General features: G+C 31.4%; 1 protein-coding gene across 1 annotated transcript; it reads left to right on the top strand.

Annotated features, from left to right (window-relative positions):
- The first annotated feature begins 1,027 nt into the window (after positions 1-1,027).
- On the top strand, positions 1,028-15,169 carry LOC123700175 (alpha-tocopherol transfer protein-like). The gene is made up of 8 exons (XM_045647311.1): positions 1,028-1,168; positions 5,559-5,705; positions 6,082-6,241; positions 12,442-12,500; positions 12,765-12,961; positions 13,309-13,419; positions 13,939-14,041; positions 14,389-15,169. Exons 2-8 carry the CDS (start codon positions 5,567-5,569, stop codon positions 14,538-14,540), a joined length of 921 nt encoding a protein of 306 aa, XP_045503267.1. The 5' UTR covers positions 1,028-1,168; positions 5,559-5,566; the 3' UTR covers positions 14,541-15,169.
- The last annotated feature ends 4,280 nt before the right edge of the window (positions 15,170-19,449 follow it).

Here is a 19,449-nt window from a genome sequence, read left to right as displayed (position 1 = left end):
TAATATAAATAATCGGCAAATAGACATAAAACTAATTTATAAGATACAAATACAATTTATACAATCTTTTATACGAATCTTTCTATAATTTTCACTGCAGTCTGAATCGATTATATCGGCACAGCAGGTAATAATATTGATAAATATGTGTTAGTACCTTTTATCTAAATGCACTTATCTATAAATACCTACTTCAGAACCAATAATGTATTGGTTTATTTTGTAAAAAAGGTTAAAAGCATTGAAGATGTGTTTGCTGTAACGTGAAAGTATTTCAATCACTACTTTTTTCGTTTAAAGAAAAATAGGCTCTTGCTGTATCTGAAAGAAACGTATTTTATTCATAAAAAGCAAAAGGTGAAGTTTTATTTGGCACATTGAAATTTAGTTTGCAAACATAAATCTGCTACTTAAAACTTTAAATTAAAGCTTATGAATTATTAAAATGTGCTTCATTTGGGACGAAACTTTGAAGTTCTTAAATTTTAACTGTAGTTTAATTAAACGAAGATGGTAAATATATTTTTTTCCCGAACACGACACCACAGACACAAATACATACCAAACAAAAAATTGTACCAATTGTAACAAAATCTAACTTAATATAAATTAAGTAGGTATAAGACATTTTCATCTCTCACGATTTTGTTCTTAAAGTTATCTAAATTAAAGATATACAAACAACTAATTAATGGTAAAGATTACGAAAAGAACACGAACTAAAAGCTAAAACTAAATATGAAATTAAATTAAAATAAAATACGCTTTTGTTTCTCATATCTAGTCTCATTTATAATAACATTAATTTCAAAATAAAATCATTAAAAAACAGTATGCATTATGTTCAACGCTCAATGTAAGTCAATTTAATATACACGATATTAATTATTATTAACACTTTTGATTGTTATCAAAACATCCCGCCTCCAATATTTCTCTGAGCCATCCCCCCATCTCAAGATGCAGCGCGCGTGACGAAATGATAAAATGCGCGCGCGCACCAAGTCTCTCACATTCTTTGCAATACCATTCACGTGACCGTTTCACCCCTTTCCCGTCGCAGTCGGTTAAATCCCGACAAACAAAAAAACATCAAAAACGCCGCGCTCAAGTGATAGTGTTTCTGTCGTTGAAAATTTGGCGAGTGATTTGATATTCCATTTCAAAGGTGATTATTTTGTGATCGTTTATTATATAGGATTATAAGTGACAGAGGAGATTGCGTCTAGCAAGGTAACAATGAGTCACTCCGGGGCAATAGCCTGCAGAGAAATTGCATAGAAACCTGTTAAGCTGATAACTTCGCGGTTCTGTGGTTGAACTAATAAGTTTTCTCATTGTATAAGTGTTAACCTTTAATATTTCACTATATTCTGCTATTAAGTTTTTTAATTGCTGCATATAATAATTATTAATTCTGGTGTTCAAAAATTTTATAGTAATCTATCTAGAATTATTTTTATACTGTTAAATTCAAACAGACTATTTATCAATTTTAGTGCTATTGCAATTGAAGCATTATATTAACCTACAGGATATTTAGCAAAACTTCTATTTAAAAAAATGTAATATTTACCATTTTCATAGATTGAAAAATATTTCTCTAAAACAAGAAAATTTTAACAATGTAATCAAACATAGCTTCACGTAATTCATGTTATTCGTGAGACTATTTAAAAACTTCATACCATTTATAGTTGATATCGTGATCGAAGCAATGCTTTCTTATATCGACATGTTATGCAGAAATTATAGTCATAAAGTATTTTAATTAATCGAGAAAACTTCGATAAATGTTCCGTTTCTTTTATATACTTATTGGAAATATATATATGTTTACTCATATTTGAAATTAGCAACGCATCTGCAGGTACATAATTAAGTTTCTTACGGTATGTCAATGACCATTGGACATACGTTGGTCTTATTAGAACTCACTTCTGTTTTTAATATGGCTTGTAAAACAATTCAAAATTATAATGAGGATGAAAAAATATGTACATTTGACGAATAGCTCTACATTTATTTGTGAATGAAAATGATTATTTGACAAACAGCACCATATCAATTTTTGCATTATTTATGTTAAGCATAACAATAACATAGCATAGCAATAACGCAGTATAGAAAACATTAAAGCATAATAATATTGTTAGTTTGAGTTCCCTTTTTTTATATCTTAAAAATAGTATATAGGTACCCCTATCTATAATTACATTCATTACTTACTCCTGAGAAGATTTGTATGAATCTTATAGATCTGGACTGAATCTAATCCACAAAAAGCTTACATGAAACCAATGATTAATCACGTCCGTACAATGAAACGTTTTTGTCGACCAAACGATTTAGCACAAAGATATTACTTTCTTGGTTTAGAGTGTCCCTTACTGACATCTATATTCTATACTAGGTTTCCGCCTGCGGCTTCGCCCGCGCATTCAAAGAAAAACCCGCATAGTTCCCGTTCCCGTGCGATTTCCAAGATTGCGTTATTTTCCCGGGATAAAAAGTAGCCTATGTCCTTTCTCGGGTATCAAAATATCTCCATACGAAATTTCATGGAAATTGGTTCAGTAGTTTAGGCGTGATTGAGTAACAGACAGACAGACAGAGTTACTTTCGCATTTATAATATTAGTATGGATTGATTAAAAAATTATGGCACTTTATTGATTATGTCATTATGTCCCGATAACTAAGACTAAAAAGTAGGTACATAATCCTTTAATCTCTGCGACCAATGTATGTTAAGAATAACCTAACTACAAATTATTCAAATTTTAGAATTGTATGAAACAAAACAAACTTTATTAGAAAAATTTATGTTTACTCTGTAAAAAAGCGTGTATGCCTATGCCGAGCACACATGTCAGAAGTGAACTTCTTTGGCAAAATTCTAAGTAAATATCTAAAAGTATTTTTAATTAGTGAAGAACGGCCTAGAAAACAATAATGTGTCAATAATTAGTAAAACTTCGGATCGTATATCAAAGATTTCCCGTTTAAAAGTACGGAGGAATTAAAAAAAAAACAATTAATTTATAAACTTTATTTATTTATAATTAAAAATAGTTAAAAGTAAAAATAACACTTAGTCCGTGGTCATTAAACTCTGCATAGCAATAAAATTAGAAGTAATATCAGATTCGAAGCAAAACTACAATTACAGTGAAATTATAGCGGTACTGCAAACCGTTCGGATGAAACTGTTGAGATTATAAGATCGCTCTACATTCTCAAATACACCTTATTTCGTAAAAGTAGGGTAGCTTTTACATAAACGAATAATAAATAAGAAGATAGATTCATTTTTACATTATTTTATGTATGATTGATATAAAAATAGTCTCAAAATTTTTGTCTAGAGCGTTTTCAATAGCTCTACAACAATAAAAGTTGTAACAATAACTTATTAACAAAAAAAGAATATTCGTTAAAAATAGCAATGCCTAATGCCTTTTCATATTCAGATGTACTGTTATTAAATATTGTAAAAATGTAATGTAAATTGTATAAAATTATTTTTTTATCTGAAATTTTATCAGCGTCTCACTGCGGAATTACTTGTTTTGTGATGCTACCATCTTAGTACATGACTGATTCGATAGATGGCGCTTATTTTAAATTTCAATCATTCGAAAAAGAAAAACATTTGAACACAATATTAAAAGGAGTGAAAGCGGTCTTTTTATTAAATTGTATATATTTACACGCACATTAAGAAAGTTTTTATGAGGCTGCCAACAGTTATTTAGTAATCAGAGCAGTTTAGAAGGTCTTCGTGACCAATAGAAAGGTATAAGCGGTGAAAGTCACTGAAAATGCTTTTTGCACGAAAACCGTTCCGCTGGCTAATCACAAATTTTATTGAAAGTGGCTTTGAAATCTAGTTAAAGGCTAGCGTGATGAGGAATTAGTAAAAAAGACTCATAAAAACTTAGCAGTCAACCGTTAATGCTAACATTTTAACTATTAATTGCATTGCGGTAAACACATACCATACTTTAATGAAATAAGTAAACACAAAATCAATTAAAATTCCATACTTTATTTTCCTTAACACATATTTTCACACAATTAACATTAGCAAACATTAAACATCTAAACAAACAGATTGATTTGTTACTAAAATATGTAAAAATATCGCATGTTTATGTGACGATAACATTTTAATGTTCAGAGCGTTTAGCTACTATTATGTATTCTGTGGTTCAGTTAGCCAATAATGTAGAGTAGAAATAAAACGGGACCAAGAAGTGTACCCTGTGGAACAACAATCCTGATATACTACAGTTCAGTTTTATACAATACGTAAAAAGGTAATCTTAATCGTTACATTAATTAATACAATGTTTGTTTCAATAGTAGCTAAAAATGTATCCATGTAAATCTTTACAAAAGGTATGAAAAATCAACTTCGCAACCTTCTGCTTATAATTCATAGCCCTTACCACTACACCATAAAGGTTAGCCTGAGTATATAATGACGTCGCTACCATTTCTGGTCCACAATCCTTACATTGGTTACATTGATTGCTAATTATTATATGACTTGAATATCAATTAATATTATCGGATGACGAAAACTGTGGCTTCAAACTGATGTGAATGACGTTAGAAACCTCTATTTTTTTATTATGAAGTATGACTTTTGAGCTGTTTTTAATTTTGGTGTACCTTTTTCAATTTGAAACATAATAGGTACATCAAAAGTATACATTTTAAATTAAGCAGTATATTACTAGGTATGATTAACTCATATAAAATGATTGACATCGTCATCATCAAACAGATGCATTTCGCCTAGGCAAATGATAAAAATTACTTACCCTAATTATCTTTACTGTTAATAGAAAAGAATTGTTGCTCTACTCAAACCTAAACACAATTACGTCATTTTGTTTTTGTAATTTTTGGGGAAACATTGAAATGCAACAAATAAAACACTCAAGATATTTTTTGTATGCACACGTAATATCGATGAATACAACAAGGTATTATAGACAAAAAACTAAGAGGAAAACGCAATAATTACTCTTACGAAAAAAAAACAAAATCTCTTTGAACATAACGTTTGGTAACATAATGTTAATTGTTTTTTTTAAATAATAACGTTTACAACTAGGTATAATATTTTATACATATTGCTCGATACGACTAAATGAAAAGAGAATGTTTTCTTGGAACAACGAACTATTTTCGAAAATAAATAAAATTCACGTACCTAATCAAAAGCAGTTATCTAAAAATTATTAAAAGCATATCTCCTTACGCGAATGATAGAGGAATTTGACATGAATACCACCTATTATTGTCATTTAAAGAGACCATAATATAACAGCTGTATTAAAAAAGACGTGTGGCACTCGGGGACTGCCACGGTGATGCTATTGCATGGCATGCCTTCAAGCCACACCTCCGAGCCCGTCGGAGTGGGGAGCGTGAGGTTTTTTCGTTACGGAATTTCTCGATTCGGTCCCCGCGCTCAAGGCCCGCGATAGAAGCTATGCAATAGCTTAAAAACCGCATAATTTAGCATGTTCATTATTCTTCCAGCACCAACCATGACGCTCGAACAGCCAGCCGGTGAAATGTGGCAGAAGATCAGGGAAGAGCTGAATGAAAACCCTGAAACCCGGGACAAGGATCTGGAGCACATCAAGGAATGGCTGAAGAAGGAGCCCCATCTACCTGATGAATTCGGTTAGTAAGAAATTACACTATAATTCATGTTACTAAAATTAAATATTATAAAGAGTTTATCTATGTTTGACTCTATAAAAAGACGATTACTAACTTTTTCGTGATCACCTACGGGATATCTGGAATTTCCTATTTACACGATTTTTAACTGTTTAAGAATATATTGGGCATTTCGTCGCAGTCACTTCTATTAGACATGTTATGCGTAGATGCCTATTTACTCTGAACTAAAAATGATCCAGTTCGTTATTACATATTGTATCATGTAGGTGTATATTTGTCAAGAAACATGGTCAGTTTTTAGTAAATAGTATTCTTAAAAAATCTGTTTTATTATCAACTATAGATATAGAATAACAATGAATACCACCAACAGATGACCAGCGTCTGATGACCTTCCTCCGAGGCTGTAAGTTCTCCCTGGAGAAGACCAAGCGCAAGCTGGACATGTATTTCACCATGAGAACAGCAGTTCCCGAATTCTTCACCAACCGCGATGTGACCATCCCTGAACTGCAGGAAATATTGAAGATTGTGTGAGTTTGATATTTTGGTTTTATAGCATTCGCATTATAGCAAATGATTTATACATATAAAATTTTAAAGCATAGAAAAAATTCGATCACTAGGCATGATCCGTACCCGCATCTTCTGCCTATAAATGGATTATTTGAGATTCTTATGAAAACAAATTTTATACGCGATATACAAGCAAGAAGTTTTCTTCGGTTATCACGTAAACTTAACTTAGTTTAAGTGTTCATAATATAAATAAATATGTAAAACCAGCTCGCTCTTAACAATAAATGATAGTCCTATAATAACATCTTACAATATAATATTATAATAAAAATAAATATTATCGCACAATCTTACAATACATTCTTACTTAAATTACTCAAAAAAATATTAGCTGTTAATAATTTGTTAATTATAGAACAGCAAATCATACTTCATAATATTAACTCATAATAATCTATACATATAATAAAATCGTAGGAAAGTCAAAACTGTACATTGAATATTTTTTTAAAAGAATACTTGGGCCGTGATCTATAATCGATATAGAAGCCAAAAACATAGTTTTTAGAATTTTTGTCTGTTTGTCTGTTTGTCTGTTTGTCTGTTTGTCTGTTTGTCTCTATGTTTGTCTGGGCTAATCTCGAAAAGTACTGCATAGATTGACTTCAAATTTTGCATGAATATTACTAACAGGTCGGGTGAGGCTATAGGCTACATATTATCAAGCTATCACCTACGGGGGAGGAGCTGTGAACCTTTATTTTTCTTACATATTCCGTGTACTACGACAGCGTACAATCTAAAGACTCATGTTTAAATGTTGTTTTTGAGTAAGCCATGCTATTATCTACCTTTACACTATAAAAACTACGTCATTTATGTAATTTTGGCAGAGAAACAGTTAAATGAATCTTAGCAGTATAAAGACAAATTTGAAACAGCGCCATCTATAGCCAGTGTTATAAAAATCAAACACACATTAACTATTGGAAATTAATAATTAAATGACGCATATATAAATGTTGTTTGACAATATCTAGATTGAAACTATAAAAATTATGCCATTTAAGTAACTTGGGAAGAGAAACATAGTTTAAAGAATGTAAGTTGTATAATGTTAATTTTGTAACAGCGCCATCTATGAGATTTCGTAAAAATCAAATCAATTTACATGTTAACACTACTGAATACACTGTTGAAAATTAATAATTTAAATATAATCATGTTATTTATTTAACTCTTTAACCCATATCTTCCCTTCCCTATAAGGTATATTTCGTGTAAATAATAAATATACTATATTTTTTTAAAGTGAGGGTAGATGTTTATTATTTTAAGTAAAACTAGACACCATTATCTACAGTAATTAATCTAATATTGATTGTGTTCATTAGTTACAATTTTAAAAATCTTCGTGTTTTATAAATTTACTAGCTTACCGCCCGCGGCTTCGCCCGCTTTGTCTAAAACCTAATAAATTATATACCTTGCTCTTGAATTAGTCTATTTATTTAAAAAACCGCATCAAAATCCGTTGCGTAGTTTTAAAGATTTAAGCATACAAAGGGACATAGGGACAGAGAAATCGACTTTTGACTATTGAATGCCATAAAACCAAAAATATCAAATGCAATCTTAGTGTTTTGTGAATTTTCACCATCATGCGTTCCCACTAAAGGTAAGTTGTTACATACAGGTATTTATTTTTTTTATAATGATAGCAATTCATGTGTTTTGTTGGTAAGTATTATATTATTACACTTTTTGAATGAAATAATAAAATGATGAATTGATGAATTCTTTTGTATATGACTTTTACAAGATTTTGAGGTGCATTGGGAACAGTAGTTTTTGATAAAATTTTATTTGTAAGTAGCTTTTTTTATAGATTTACAGTTAACTTTTGATTTTTTTTATTTACAGATTCAATGCTCATAAAATTATATCGCCTTTGGAAGACGATTTCTGCTGACAATTTTACAACACCACTTGAAAATTGATGATTTGATGATAAAGATAGTGGCAGCGAGGATTATGTGGAAATTAGTAATCATCCGCTTCGTTAATTTTTGACTGAAGTTAATGTCCAACGTCCAATGGTTCAATCATTGATCAATATCAATAATAGTGTTAATCATAATGGTTCAATCATTGGAAGTATCTCGGGAAATTTTGAAGGATATTTTTCAGGAAGGAGAGGAGGGGCAGCCAGCCACATATCAAACTACTACGTTTTAGTACCGAAAAAATGTTATTGCCAAATGAAACGTAAATTTTGCACTCACAACTGTACAAGTAATGTTTTTATTTTGACTTTGCGGTTATCTGATTATAATATTTATCGTTATGGCTATCGAGGTACCGACCGTACTGGGATCAGAGTACATGATAGACAGTTCATCATCCAGGATTGCTAAGAGCATTTTCACACTGAAAAAGATGTTTTCTTTGAATCGTAGTTGCTTCATTTATTTATTTTTAATCATTTTACATAACTAATATGTTTTATATTTTATAAATATATCATTTTCATTATTTATAAATAAAATGGATCCAACATAACTTTGTTGTGTATCATTTCTCTATTAATAACCCATAGGCATATTTTCCGAGCGCCCCATTTAAGTTGCGGTCCTGAAATTATACAAAATTTATGTATACTTTTGCCAAATATGTATAAGCTCATTGCTCAAGCTCATTTTTACATAAAAATAACAAAAACTAAACTACTAAATAAAATAAATTATGTAACGATTTTATAAGAAAACACAGTATATTTATTAGGAGACGGTGATCTCTTCCAGGCAAAAGATATTCATCAGCTCAATAAAATTGAATAGTATGTTGTTAGTTATTCTTTAGATTCACAATTGTAATGAGCATTTCCGCATGCAAGTTATTTCAAGTTGTATCGTAGTTTAGATATATCATAGTTTTGACACATTAAAGTTCCAACAAAACCCTCAAATTTTTGAGCAGAGTTGAGCAAGATAATTTGAAAAATGTGCCGTGTTAAGAGCGCTTATTCAATTTAACGCAAGTCAAAATCTCCGCGATCTATTACGATAGATCGCGGCTTGCGCTATCCTTTTACTATGAACAGCATAGGTCCACAGGAGAGCGCCGAGCAACATGTCCTCTCTCTGGGAAGGCTCGCTGCCGACTGATTTTAATCGGGTCGCGCGCAGTGTTTTATAGTACTTTAAAAAAAATTGTAGAAAAATAATAGAGGTACCTTAGTTGATTTTTTAAATTTTATCTTCTAAGTAATACGTTCTTTTATTGCAATATGTATAAATTATATTCAACTAAGTCAAATATCTTGGTGAAAATAATCATTTTGTCGAGTATAATTTCTAAAAAAATTCACATTGTTCGGATTTTAATTTCGTAAGTTAGGAGTCCAAATTAAAAAAATCTTTTAACTAACTATTTTAATAAGGATTTTTGCAGTTAGTTAAAAAAAATGTGTGTTAGATCTGTCAGCAATTTCAGATATTTTTAGCTTCGAAATTGACACTAAAAGTGAAATCAAGTAATCATCGGCTCAGTTATCTTGATGGTATTCACAAATACTGTATTAATTGAAAAAAACTCTTAACTAACTATATAGACAATAAAATTCCCTAAAATTATTAGTAATTCATATGTTTGTAAGATAAGTGGTTGATGGACAATCTGGTTTGAAAAATCACATATTTGAGCCAAACAGCGCACGGACCGCGTACACGGCCTTAAGTATTATAGAAAAGGTTAGTTCGTTGGTAATTATTATTTCTTCTTCATTTACATGCTGTTAGTAAAAATAAACTTTGACTAACAGTCAAAGTATATTTTAACTAATACTACTTAATACTAACTATTATACTTATGTTCAGTATTTATCTGTATTATTATTGCTTGGTAATTAATATATTTTCATGTCGTATACCTAATTATAAACATAAGTTTGATGTGTTATTAGCTGGATTTATTGAAGTGAAAACTTTTTTAGCGGCGTTGGGTATAAAATCTTAAACTCGCGCCAGGACACGTGACCATCGAAAAAGCGTAAGACGGATGTTAGTTTTTTTAGCCCTTATATTCCATGCGTAAGACAGATACCTACCATTCCAAAATATCAAACATGCTGAACGTTAATAATCAAGTTTTCACTTCTGCCGGCACTCCCGGAGTGCAACCCGTCTTTTTTTTTACACACTCACAGACTTATAATATTTTATGTTAAAATAGTGTTAATCATATTAATATTTTTTCACAATTAAAAATATTTCCTTTTTTCTGATGGTGATGTTATGACGCGAAGTGGGGACAGCGTTGTCACTGTATCGCTTTTGCCTTTTGCCACGCTTTTCAACAGACTTATTCGATAGTTCAGTTTTGTGTTAAGACCGCTGTGACAACCAACCCGTGAGACAAACAAACCCGGTTTCCCCTATTATCCCGTTAGACCGAAACCCTCACTGAGAGGGAATTACGTCTCACTACTGATCACGACAGTCATATTTTATCTCGAGAATCTGAAACTTTACTCAATATGAAGACCGTTTGACAAATGATAGGGTGTATCATAATATTATTCGATCTCTTGAAGATGAACATGAGCATAAGCAATGACTAGAGTAGGGACGCGAATATTACAATTATTTGAGACAAGAACGATTAATATTTGTTTAATGAAAGATTAAGAATTGAAATTATTCAGTCTCTGAAAACGGACGAATAGCGAGAGGCCCGTCTTACTGCAGACGATTTCGTCATAGTCTTGATGACTTAGAGGTAAACAATCTACGAATTCGGTGGTGTGGTCCGACAAATATAAAAGTGGGTTTGCTTATAACCTCACAATTTATTACAGATCATCTTCTGTATAGGCGATATTAACGTAGTATGTTCTTTGCATGCTTTACATGCTTTAAAGTGGAGTAAGGAGACGGCTTTCGTTTGAAGATACACCGGAACCTTTGAAATCACTACTTTTAGAGGAACATACTGTGCAATCTAAACTGTTATTAGACAATATTCGCTCTTATAGTAGTGCGTTTCAAATGATCCTTTGGTGCTCAATAATTATCAGAAGGTCCTTTCATGCTTACTTTTAAGATACAAGGTCAAGTTTACCATTTGATAGGATCCCTTTTGCCTGAAGGCCAACCTAAGTTTGTTTAAATATATTTTGTATTCGACTACAACGAATAGTGGAATACAAGAAATCAATATTTCTCAAATTTAAAACTGAACTCATTTCACAATTATTTTAGAACAGGTTAATTCGTATGTATGCAGTTTTAAATCGACATTAGAAGCTTTTCCTCAAGATGGTGATATCGGCACTCAGGAACTCCCTGGACGTGTTATAACGCCCAGGCCACAGTATTACAATTTTTCCTACAGTAGAGCAACGAATGTATTTTCGCATAGCAACGGAGGGGAACTCGCGGGGGGTCAAGTGACGCGGGCCACGTACCACAAACATGCTTAGTTTGTGGTACCGAGCGCGAAAGAAAGTCATCGTGTTTTTAGTAAAGTTACTATGTATACTGACGTAATTTAATACTTAGGTACATATTCTATAATGGTGCGCTCAAACTGTTAATCTACATTTAATTTAGATTATTATTTGAAATACTAAGTAATGTAGAATTTAAATCACATTCATTCATGTTGTCTTTAGATTTTAAGATTTTCTTATCAGTGTTCAATTTTAATGTAGTTAAATTTTATAAGAGACAATAATTAAGAACATTCAAAAATAAAGTGTCACGTATTTTTTTTAAACGACGAATGACGAAAAACGACGTAATCGCGGACGAAGTCGCGGGCAACAGCTAGTGTTCATTATATAACATTCTTATTCAATAGTAATGCAAAACACACGTTGACCTCTGCAAAACCTGTGGCTTTTTGCATGTAAACGTTGATTGACATATTGTTCAAGTAGTAATTAAGAAAACAATGGCTATGAGCGTTTTCTGTAACTACATTAAAACAATTAGCTGTGAATATATTATTATCTTAACATTAATATATCATGAATGAGACTTAAAAAAAACAGCATACACAAAACAATTCTGGTGACGACAATTATGTCTTTAAATCTGAATCTATTACATAAAAATTCCAATTTATCAGGAATTCCATTATTTTACTCGCTTCTTCTCTTGATAAGTAATTTTATTTTGATTCGATGTTTCAATTCATTTTTGTTTTCCAGCCAAATGCCTCCATTGCCAGGACTTACCCCAGACGGCCGTAGAGTAGTCCTAATGAGAGGTAAGTCGTCTGAAAATTAATTATGCGTTTATATGTTCATAAAAATAAGCTGTGCTAAACAAGCATGCCGTATATACAATAAAGGAAAAACAATGAGAAGTATATGTAGGTATTTTTTTAATATGCCCGAGATTTACAAGTAGACAGACCAAAATAACCAAAATATACAAATCAAATAAATAAAATTAACAAAATATACCATCTCAACAGTGTAACATTCAAATTAAATAAAAGAGAGCAGAAATAATAAAACCCCCATTGCAGGTCTGGACAAAGACGCTCAAACACCAAACGTAGCTGATGCCTTCAAGTTGGCTTTGATGATGGGAGATGTCAGGCTGAAGGAGGAGATTGAAGGCGTGGCTGGTGATATCTACATCCTGGATGCATCTGTAGCTACCCCTACACACTTCGCTAAATTCACACCCACTTTGGTTAAGAAGTTCTTGGTGTGCGTTCAGGTTAGTTAGATGATCGATTTTTGGTTATATTTAATGTAAAGCCTCTTTTGAAAGTATATTATTATAACCCCTTTTTAATGTTACGAAAACATGCATTTTACTGTTATGATTAATGTTCTTGGACTTGCTATAATTGACTTGATAAACTGTAAATAGGCTACCTACATTATTATATTATCTAAAATAAGGAAAGTTTACTATTGCTATTTGATTTTAAATTTAGAATTAGATACAAACATTTCAGGATTTAAGAAAATTTATTTGTATGGTTAGTGTACCTAGTTCATACAAACGTTGTAACAGGCAAAAATTATTATTATATTTTAATGATATATTTTATATTTCAGGAAGCCTATCCAGTAAAACTGAAGCAAGTACACATTATCAACGTGTCGCCGTTGGTCGACAAAATTGTCAACTTTGTGAAACCATTCCTGAAGGAAAAGATCAGAGAAAGGGTAAGTAATTACAATTCCAAAACTTTTCAAAAAAATAAAATAATGCATTTAATATTTTCACTTATTCATATCAATAAGTATTTATTGCAAAAAAACTGCGTCTAAAATTAACTATTTCAATTTTTTCCTCTCATAATCAAGACTAATTTTACGATGCTTCTCAAAAAGACATTTCATAGAGAATTTTACGTTACAACATAAAAAATTATGCACATATACATAATACATTGACCACCTCCTTAATACAGTGGTTGACGCGTGAGCGTGGAACCGAGGGGCTGGGTTTGAGTCGCGGTGGAGAAGAAGAAAAAAAAATGTCTCGGTCTGGCAGGACACAGAAGGCTGGTCACCTACTTGTCCCTAAAGAAAGTAGATCAGTGAAACAGATGTATGCGTAATGCATCTGCCCTTTACCCCACTGGGAGACACGGGACTTAACACATAATACAAACTCATGTCAAATACAGACGGATAAAAAACAACAAAACAAGTTTATTGACGATTATTATTATATTTCAGATCTTCATTCATGGTGACGCAAATGAGCTATACAAACATGTTCCTCAAGATATGATGCCTGCTGAATATGGCGGTAAAGCTGGACCTATGGATGATTTACATAGTAAGTTAAAATTATAATCTACTAAATGTTAAAATAATTATACAACCCCACTTTTTTCCACAAAAATTTAATAAATTAAAAAAATAAAAACCTAAATCTTTCAAATGCCGTTTTAAAGTCTTTAAGTGTTAACTTATAAAATTATAATTTCTAACAAAAAAATCGTAAGCAAGATGATGATGATTCAACATCTCATTGTTATTTTTCTGCAAACCCCGCTAATGATATGAAGGCAAAAAATATAGTCTGGATTAGTAAATAAGTTTCTTCTTACATAATATATCAGTTGACCCCTCTAACCTTAATCAAAATTCAAATACATGTTTATGCTACCATATTATTTACAGATGCCTGGGTCAAGAGACTAGAAGAATACAAAGAATGGTTCGCTGAACAAGAAAATGTTAAAGCGAATGAGGCGCTTAGACCAGGCAAACCAACAAACTACGATGAGTTGTTTGGCATTGATGGTTCCTTCCGTCAACTAGTTATTGATTAAATTAGATAATACAGTGGTTAAATTCTGCTTATAGCTTTCCATGTAAGCATATAATAGGCGAATAATTTACGTAATTAAATAGTGCAGTGCTTTTTGCTCATCCGATTCATGTTTGAGTAATTCTCAATAGTCAATATGTTTCTATTACTTTTGGCGATACTTTTAACAGTGCAGTAAATTTTATTTTTAAAAAAGAAAAAAGATATTTAGTATGATGCAGGATTAGATTTTGAATTATGTAATGATCAAAATATAGGAAAGTCCTTACCAAGCAGTTAATAATATAATTGTTTTTACCGTAATCGGCAGTAATGTCGTTTTATTTTTTAAGAAACTTTCGAAACGAAAGCGTAAAGACTACTGACATTACAATTTTAATTCTTAAATAATAACTGCTTGACATTACCATAATAGAATTTGACCACTGGAGAAATTAGTATAACCCGACAATTTGAAGAGTCGTCGCTTTGAGGCTGTTGTTTTTATATAGCGATGATTTTCAATTTCGTAGGACTAATTTTATTGCTTGTAATTGATACTCATTTAACGTGTAACACGGTATTATTATTGTGTAATATTATCATTTAATTATGTTATGTTTAATAAAAGTTTTCCTAAAATTGTGTTTCTTTTCGTGTTATTTTTAAGCTATTGCATAGCTTTTAGCTTCTATCGCGGGCCTTGAGCTCGAGGACCGAATCGAGAAATTCCGTAACGAAAAAACCTCACGCTCCCCACTCCGACGGGCACGGAGGTGTGGCTTGAAGGCATAGCATGCAATAGCTTTATCGCGGCAGTCCCCGAGTGCCACACGACGTTTTTATATACATATTTTAATATCTTATAATATTATACTTAGTCTATTTAATAACTAAACCCTTAACCGTGCTCAATATTCTTGAAAACCTATTAAGTTGGTGTATTGCTCAAAATGATACCTTTTGGGAAAGACGCAATCTTCAAAGTTCTTTCATGAGCAGGTAGAGTATGCATTCATACCTATAAATAATCTATATGCTCTATATCGGTTCTGTCATAATATAATATTATAACGTCGTAAGTAAAGTAACCTATTTAGTAAACAACAAAAAAACTGCAAACGAGAACTTTTGATGATTGACTTTTGCTTATTTGAGGCAAGTAGAGCATGTGGGATTTTTCTCAGTACAACTTACTACTCCAGATCATAGTATAACAAAAACCTCCGAATTTTCCATGAAATGCACAACAATAAGCCACACTACATAATAGTATGTCATGCTTTACACATAAGAACTAAAATTGCTAATTACAAGTACATGAAAAACCCATATATATCCCTCGTCAAAAAATTATTACCCATAACTGTAAACAGTTATTAATTCTAAACGTAATTACTGCCTTGTCAGTTGTTATTTGTGATGGAATCATCATCTAGAATCTTTGTACTTAGAAACATTAAATATTAAATCAATAGTTTAATAGACTCACGTTAATTTACTTTAGTTATTATTTGTATGTTTGGTTTCAATGCTTTTTAATTATATTTTATGGCGTTTTATTCATCGTACAGAATATTATGTCTAAACATTGATGGTAAAAATATTATGACCATTTAAATAAAGCGATTTAACATTAAGGTTTATGCGATTGCATAATTAATTCTTAAAGAAACAGTTATTTAACGTCCAATGTTTTATCAGTAGGACTAAAGCAAGAGTTATAATGTTTCGCTATATCAAATTTCACTTGTACGGTGTACCTACTACTTTAAATTAATAGACACAAATATATTTGATACGCAAGTACTCTACGTGGAGTATTTTTCTTATAGGTAACTAGCTTCCGCCCACGACTTTGTACGTGCATCCCCGATTTTCCCCGTTCCCGCAAGAATTTCGGGAAATCCTTTCTTAGCGGATGCCTACGTCCTAACATCTACGGCTGCATGCCAAATTTCAGCCCGTTACGTTCAGTGGTTTGGGCTATGCGTTGATAGATCACTATATCAGTCACCTTTGTCCTTTGAGTTTTATATATATATAGGTAATTGATATTTTTTAAGTGAAACTTCTTTAGGCGCGTTGAGAGTTAAATAACAAGGTAAGGCGACGAATTTGGTATCCTTGAATCTTGCTAAAGAAGTTTCACGAGTCATTCAGTTTCATTAATCTTTGACCACAAATCTATAAAACCATGAAAATAACCTAAACATTCATAATCAGCATCATAAAACAATAGATTGCAATACAATTTTACGAATGAATCAGAGCGAGCAAAAGGAGCGCATGCGCAATATAAACTATGATTTATCGACAATGCTCTATTTAGTTTTTTTACGCACTCACGTGTTGATTGAAATCACTTAAAACTGAATTTTATTAGTTAAAGAAGTAATGTCAATAGTAGCGATGTTTTACAATAAACGATTCTGGATATATCAAGGATAAGGCAGTTTAGTTTAGCGTCATTTTGCGACCTGAAATGTTTAGTAACTAGATAAAATACGTTTTTATATTTTATCTTCCAATCTATCTAATTTAACTAATCTATTATGCCTGATATAATAACATTAAAAACTTAAACATAACATATTATACAGTAGGCGTTATCCGTTTACCAAACTTAAAATTAATCTTTTTTCTGTGAAATAATAAGTTTCGTTTCATTGAGACTTGAGAGCATATACCATTTACCAAACTGTTGACTAGTCAACAAATGAGTAGGTAACATGATAACAAAATGACAAAAAAAATTACTAACCAGTAACCACTATGAAAAACAAAAAACTCTTACAAAAAGATGCTTCCAAATCAACGTACAGCATTAAAAACTACATCACAATATGTCGTCAAATTCATTAAGACATACGCAATAATTTTTACCATTATATGTATAAAGTATTAGGAAAGTCAACGACAAAGCAACTTAATAGCTTAGTTGGGAAACAAGACTTTACGTAATAACCCTTGGTTCTACGCTGCGGTTTATTTTAATCTATTTTGATCATTGTCACAACTTCATGTTCATTGTTCATACAGTTCTATAAACTGTTAATGCGAATTTTATTAAATCTATTTTTCCTTTGAAAATTATATATTTTATTTGTAGGAGCTTTACCAATATAATATCATTACATAGTATAAAACAAAGTCGCTTTCTCTGTCCCTATGTCCCTTTGTATGCTTAAATCTTTAAAACTAAGCAACGGATTTTGATGCGGTTTTTTTAATAGATAGAGTGGTTTTATTATAATTTATTAGGTTTTAGACAAAGCGGACAAAGCCGCGGGCGGTAAGCTAGTGTTTGTATATAACCGACTCATTCGAATCGATTTTGATTTTTGACCCACTTTAAACAGACAGATTAAATCAAACTTTGTACACAGATCAAATCTGTGACCACAATAATATCGTGAATTTATTTATATCCTACTTTTTGTTTTTTTTAGCCATAGTACTTATTGTTTATTACAGGATTGGCGTTCGGGACGCTGCCTGTCTTATATTATAAAGATGTTTTGGTCATAATCCACAGGCATATTATAATAGACCGTGCCTACATCTTTAAATTTATGTTCCTTCTTATTGAATACCTACATTCGTGGAAGTCTCAACTTGATGTTTTCCTTATCCAAAGATAATGAGTAGATGTATTGAAAAAGCAATAATAACAATGTGTATGAAACCCCAAAGCCTCAAAAAAATTGAGGCATATCAAGCCATCATTGCACACTAAACAAAAAATGCTAACACCGAATTATGGAATTATCTCATTCTTTTTTGCTTATTTTGAGATCAATACTTATGCCGAAATTTAATTGCGTAAAACCTTATTGTAACAATATTACAGAGTTGACGTAAAACATTTCGTTAGCTTTGTTTTTTGGTCGAAATCTCTTCGACCGAAAACATGTGATAACACTTGGTTTTGTATAACAGTATAAAATGTTATTATTTTATTAGCTTTTGCATTTTAGAAGCTTATCAGGGGATTGAATGTAAACGTTTAACAAAATGAATACTTTTTCTCACACAACAGAATTTATTAAATTTCAGAACAAAGGAGATAATATTATTTTCATATATTTTCCATAACAAAGGAGATAATATTTTCATAGATGTTTTATATATAACAAATATATTAGGATAACAATGAATATTACAATATGAAGGATTTATTAATACGAATTTACTTTGTGTCTTTGAAACATTTATAGGTAAATATTTTTTTGGTCAACGACAACCTCTAAGTGATGGTACTTACTTTTTAAACAATCAATAAATAACGGAAATAAATATTTAGGTCTGTGTATATAATAATCTAGTGTATTGTGTTTATTTTCGAAATATTTGTAACCTGTACCCATTCAAAACCTAATACTTGAGAGAGCACGTCGGCTTTTTGTATCCTTTTCTCATTATTTCAAGATGACCATTACTTAAAAATTTAAAGAAAACACATATTTTTCACGGCTATGCAGATTTTTATCCTCCAGGCAAATCATTATGTTGTAGAACACGGAATGCACATGTGTTAGACGTTAGTACACACTTGTGTTATGGCCCTATGGCCTATATCTATAATATACATAGCAAACAGAGCAAAAGGGGATAAACTTTACCAAAGCAATAGAGTTTGTCACAACCATTTTGTATACTTGCCCTTGCCGTGCCCTTGCTATGGAAATCAAGTAAATTGTGCCCATATGGAAACTATACCTATATCTACGTCTTTCTTAATAAAAATGTTCTAAACATTAAAACCATAACCTACTTCATTCACCATGCGCTACGTGATCATAAGATAATCGCGTAAGATGTAGTCCAAGTGACAATGAGCAGGTCACAAAGACTGAGTACCGGAAAATTCACCTAATTTCTATCCATGACATCGCGACAATACTCCAATGTCGCAACCTTAACAAGGT

Source organism: Colias croceus, chromosome 19, assembly GCF_905220415.1.
Source record: "Colias croceus chromosome 19, ilColCroc2.1".
Taxonomy (NCBI): Eukaryota; Metazoa; Arthropoda; class Insecta; order Lepidoptera; family Pieridae; genus Colias; species Colias croceus.
The sequence above is the reverse complement of the archived record's forward strand: the minus strand, read 5'-3'. Positions and strand labels throughout refer to the sequence as shown.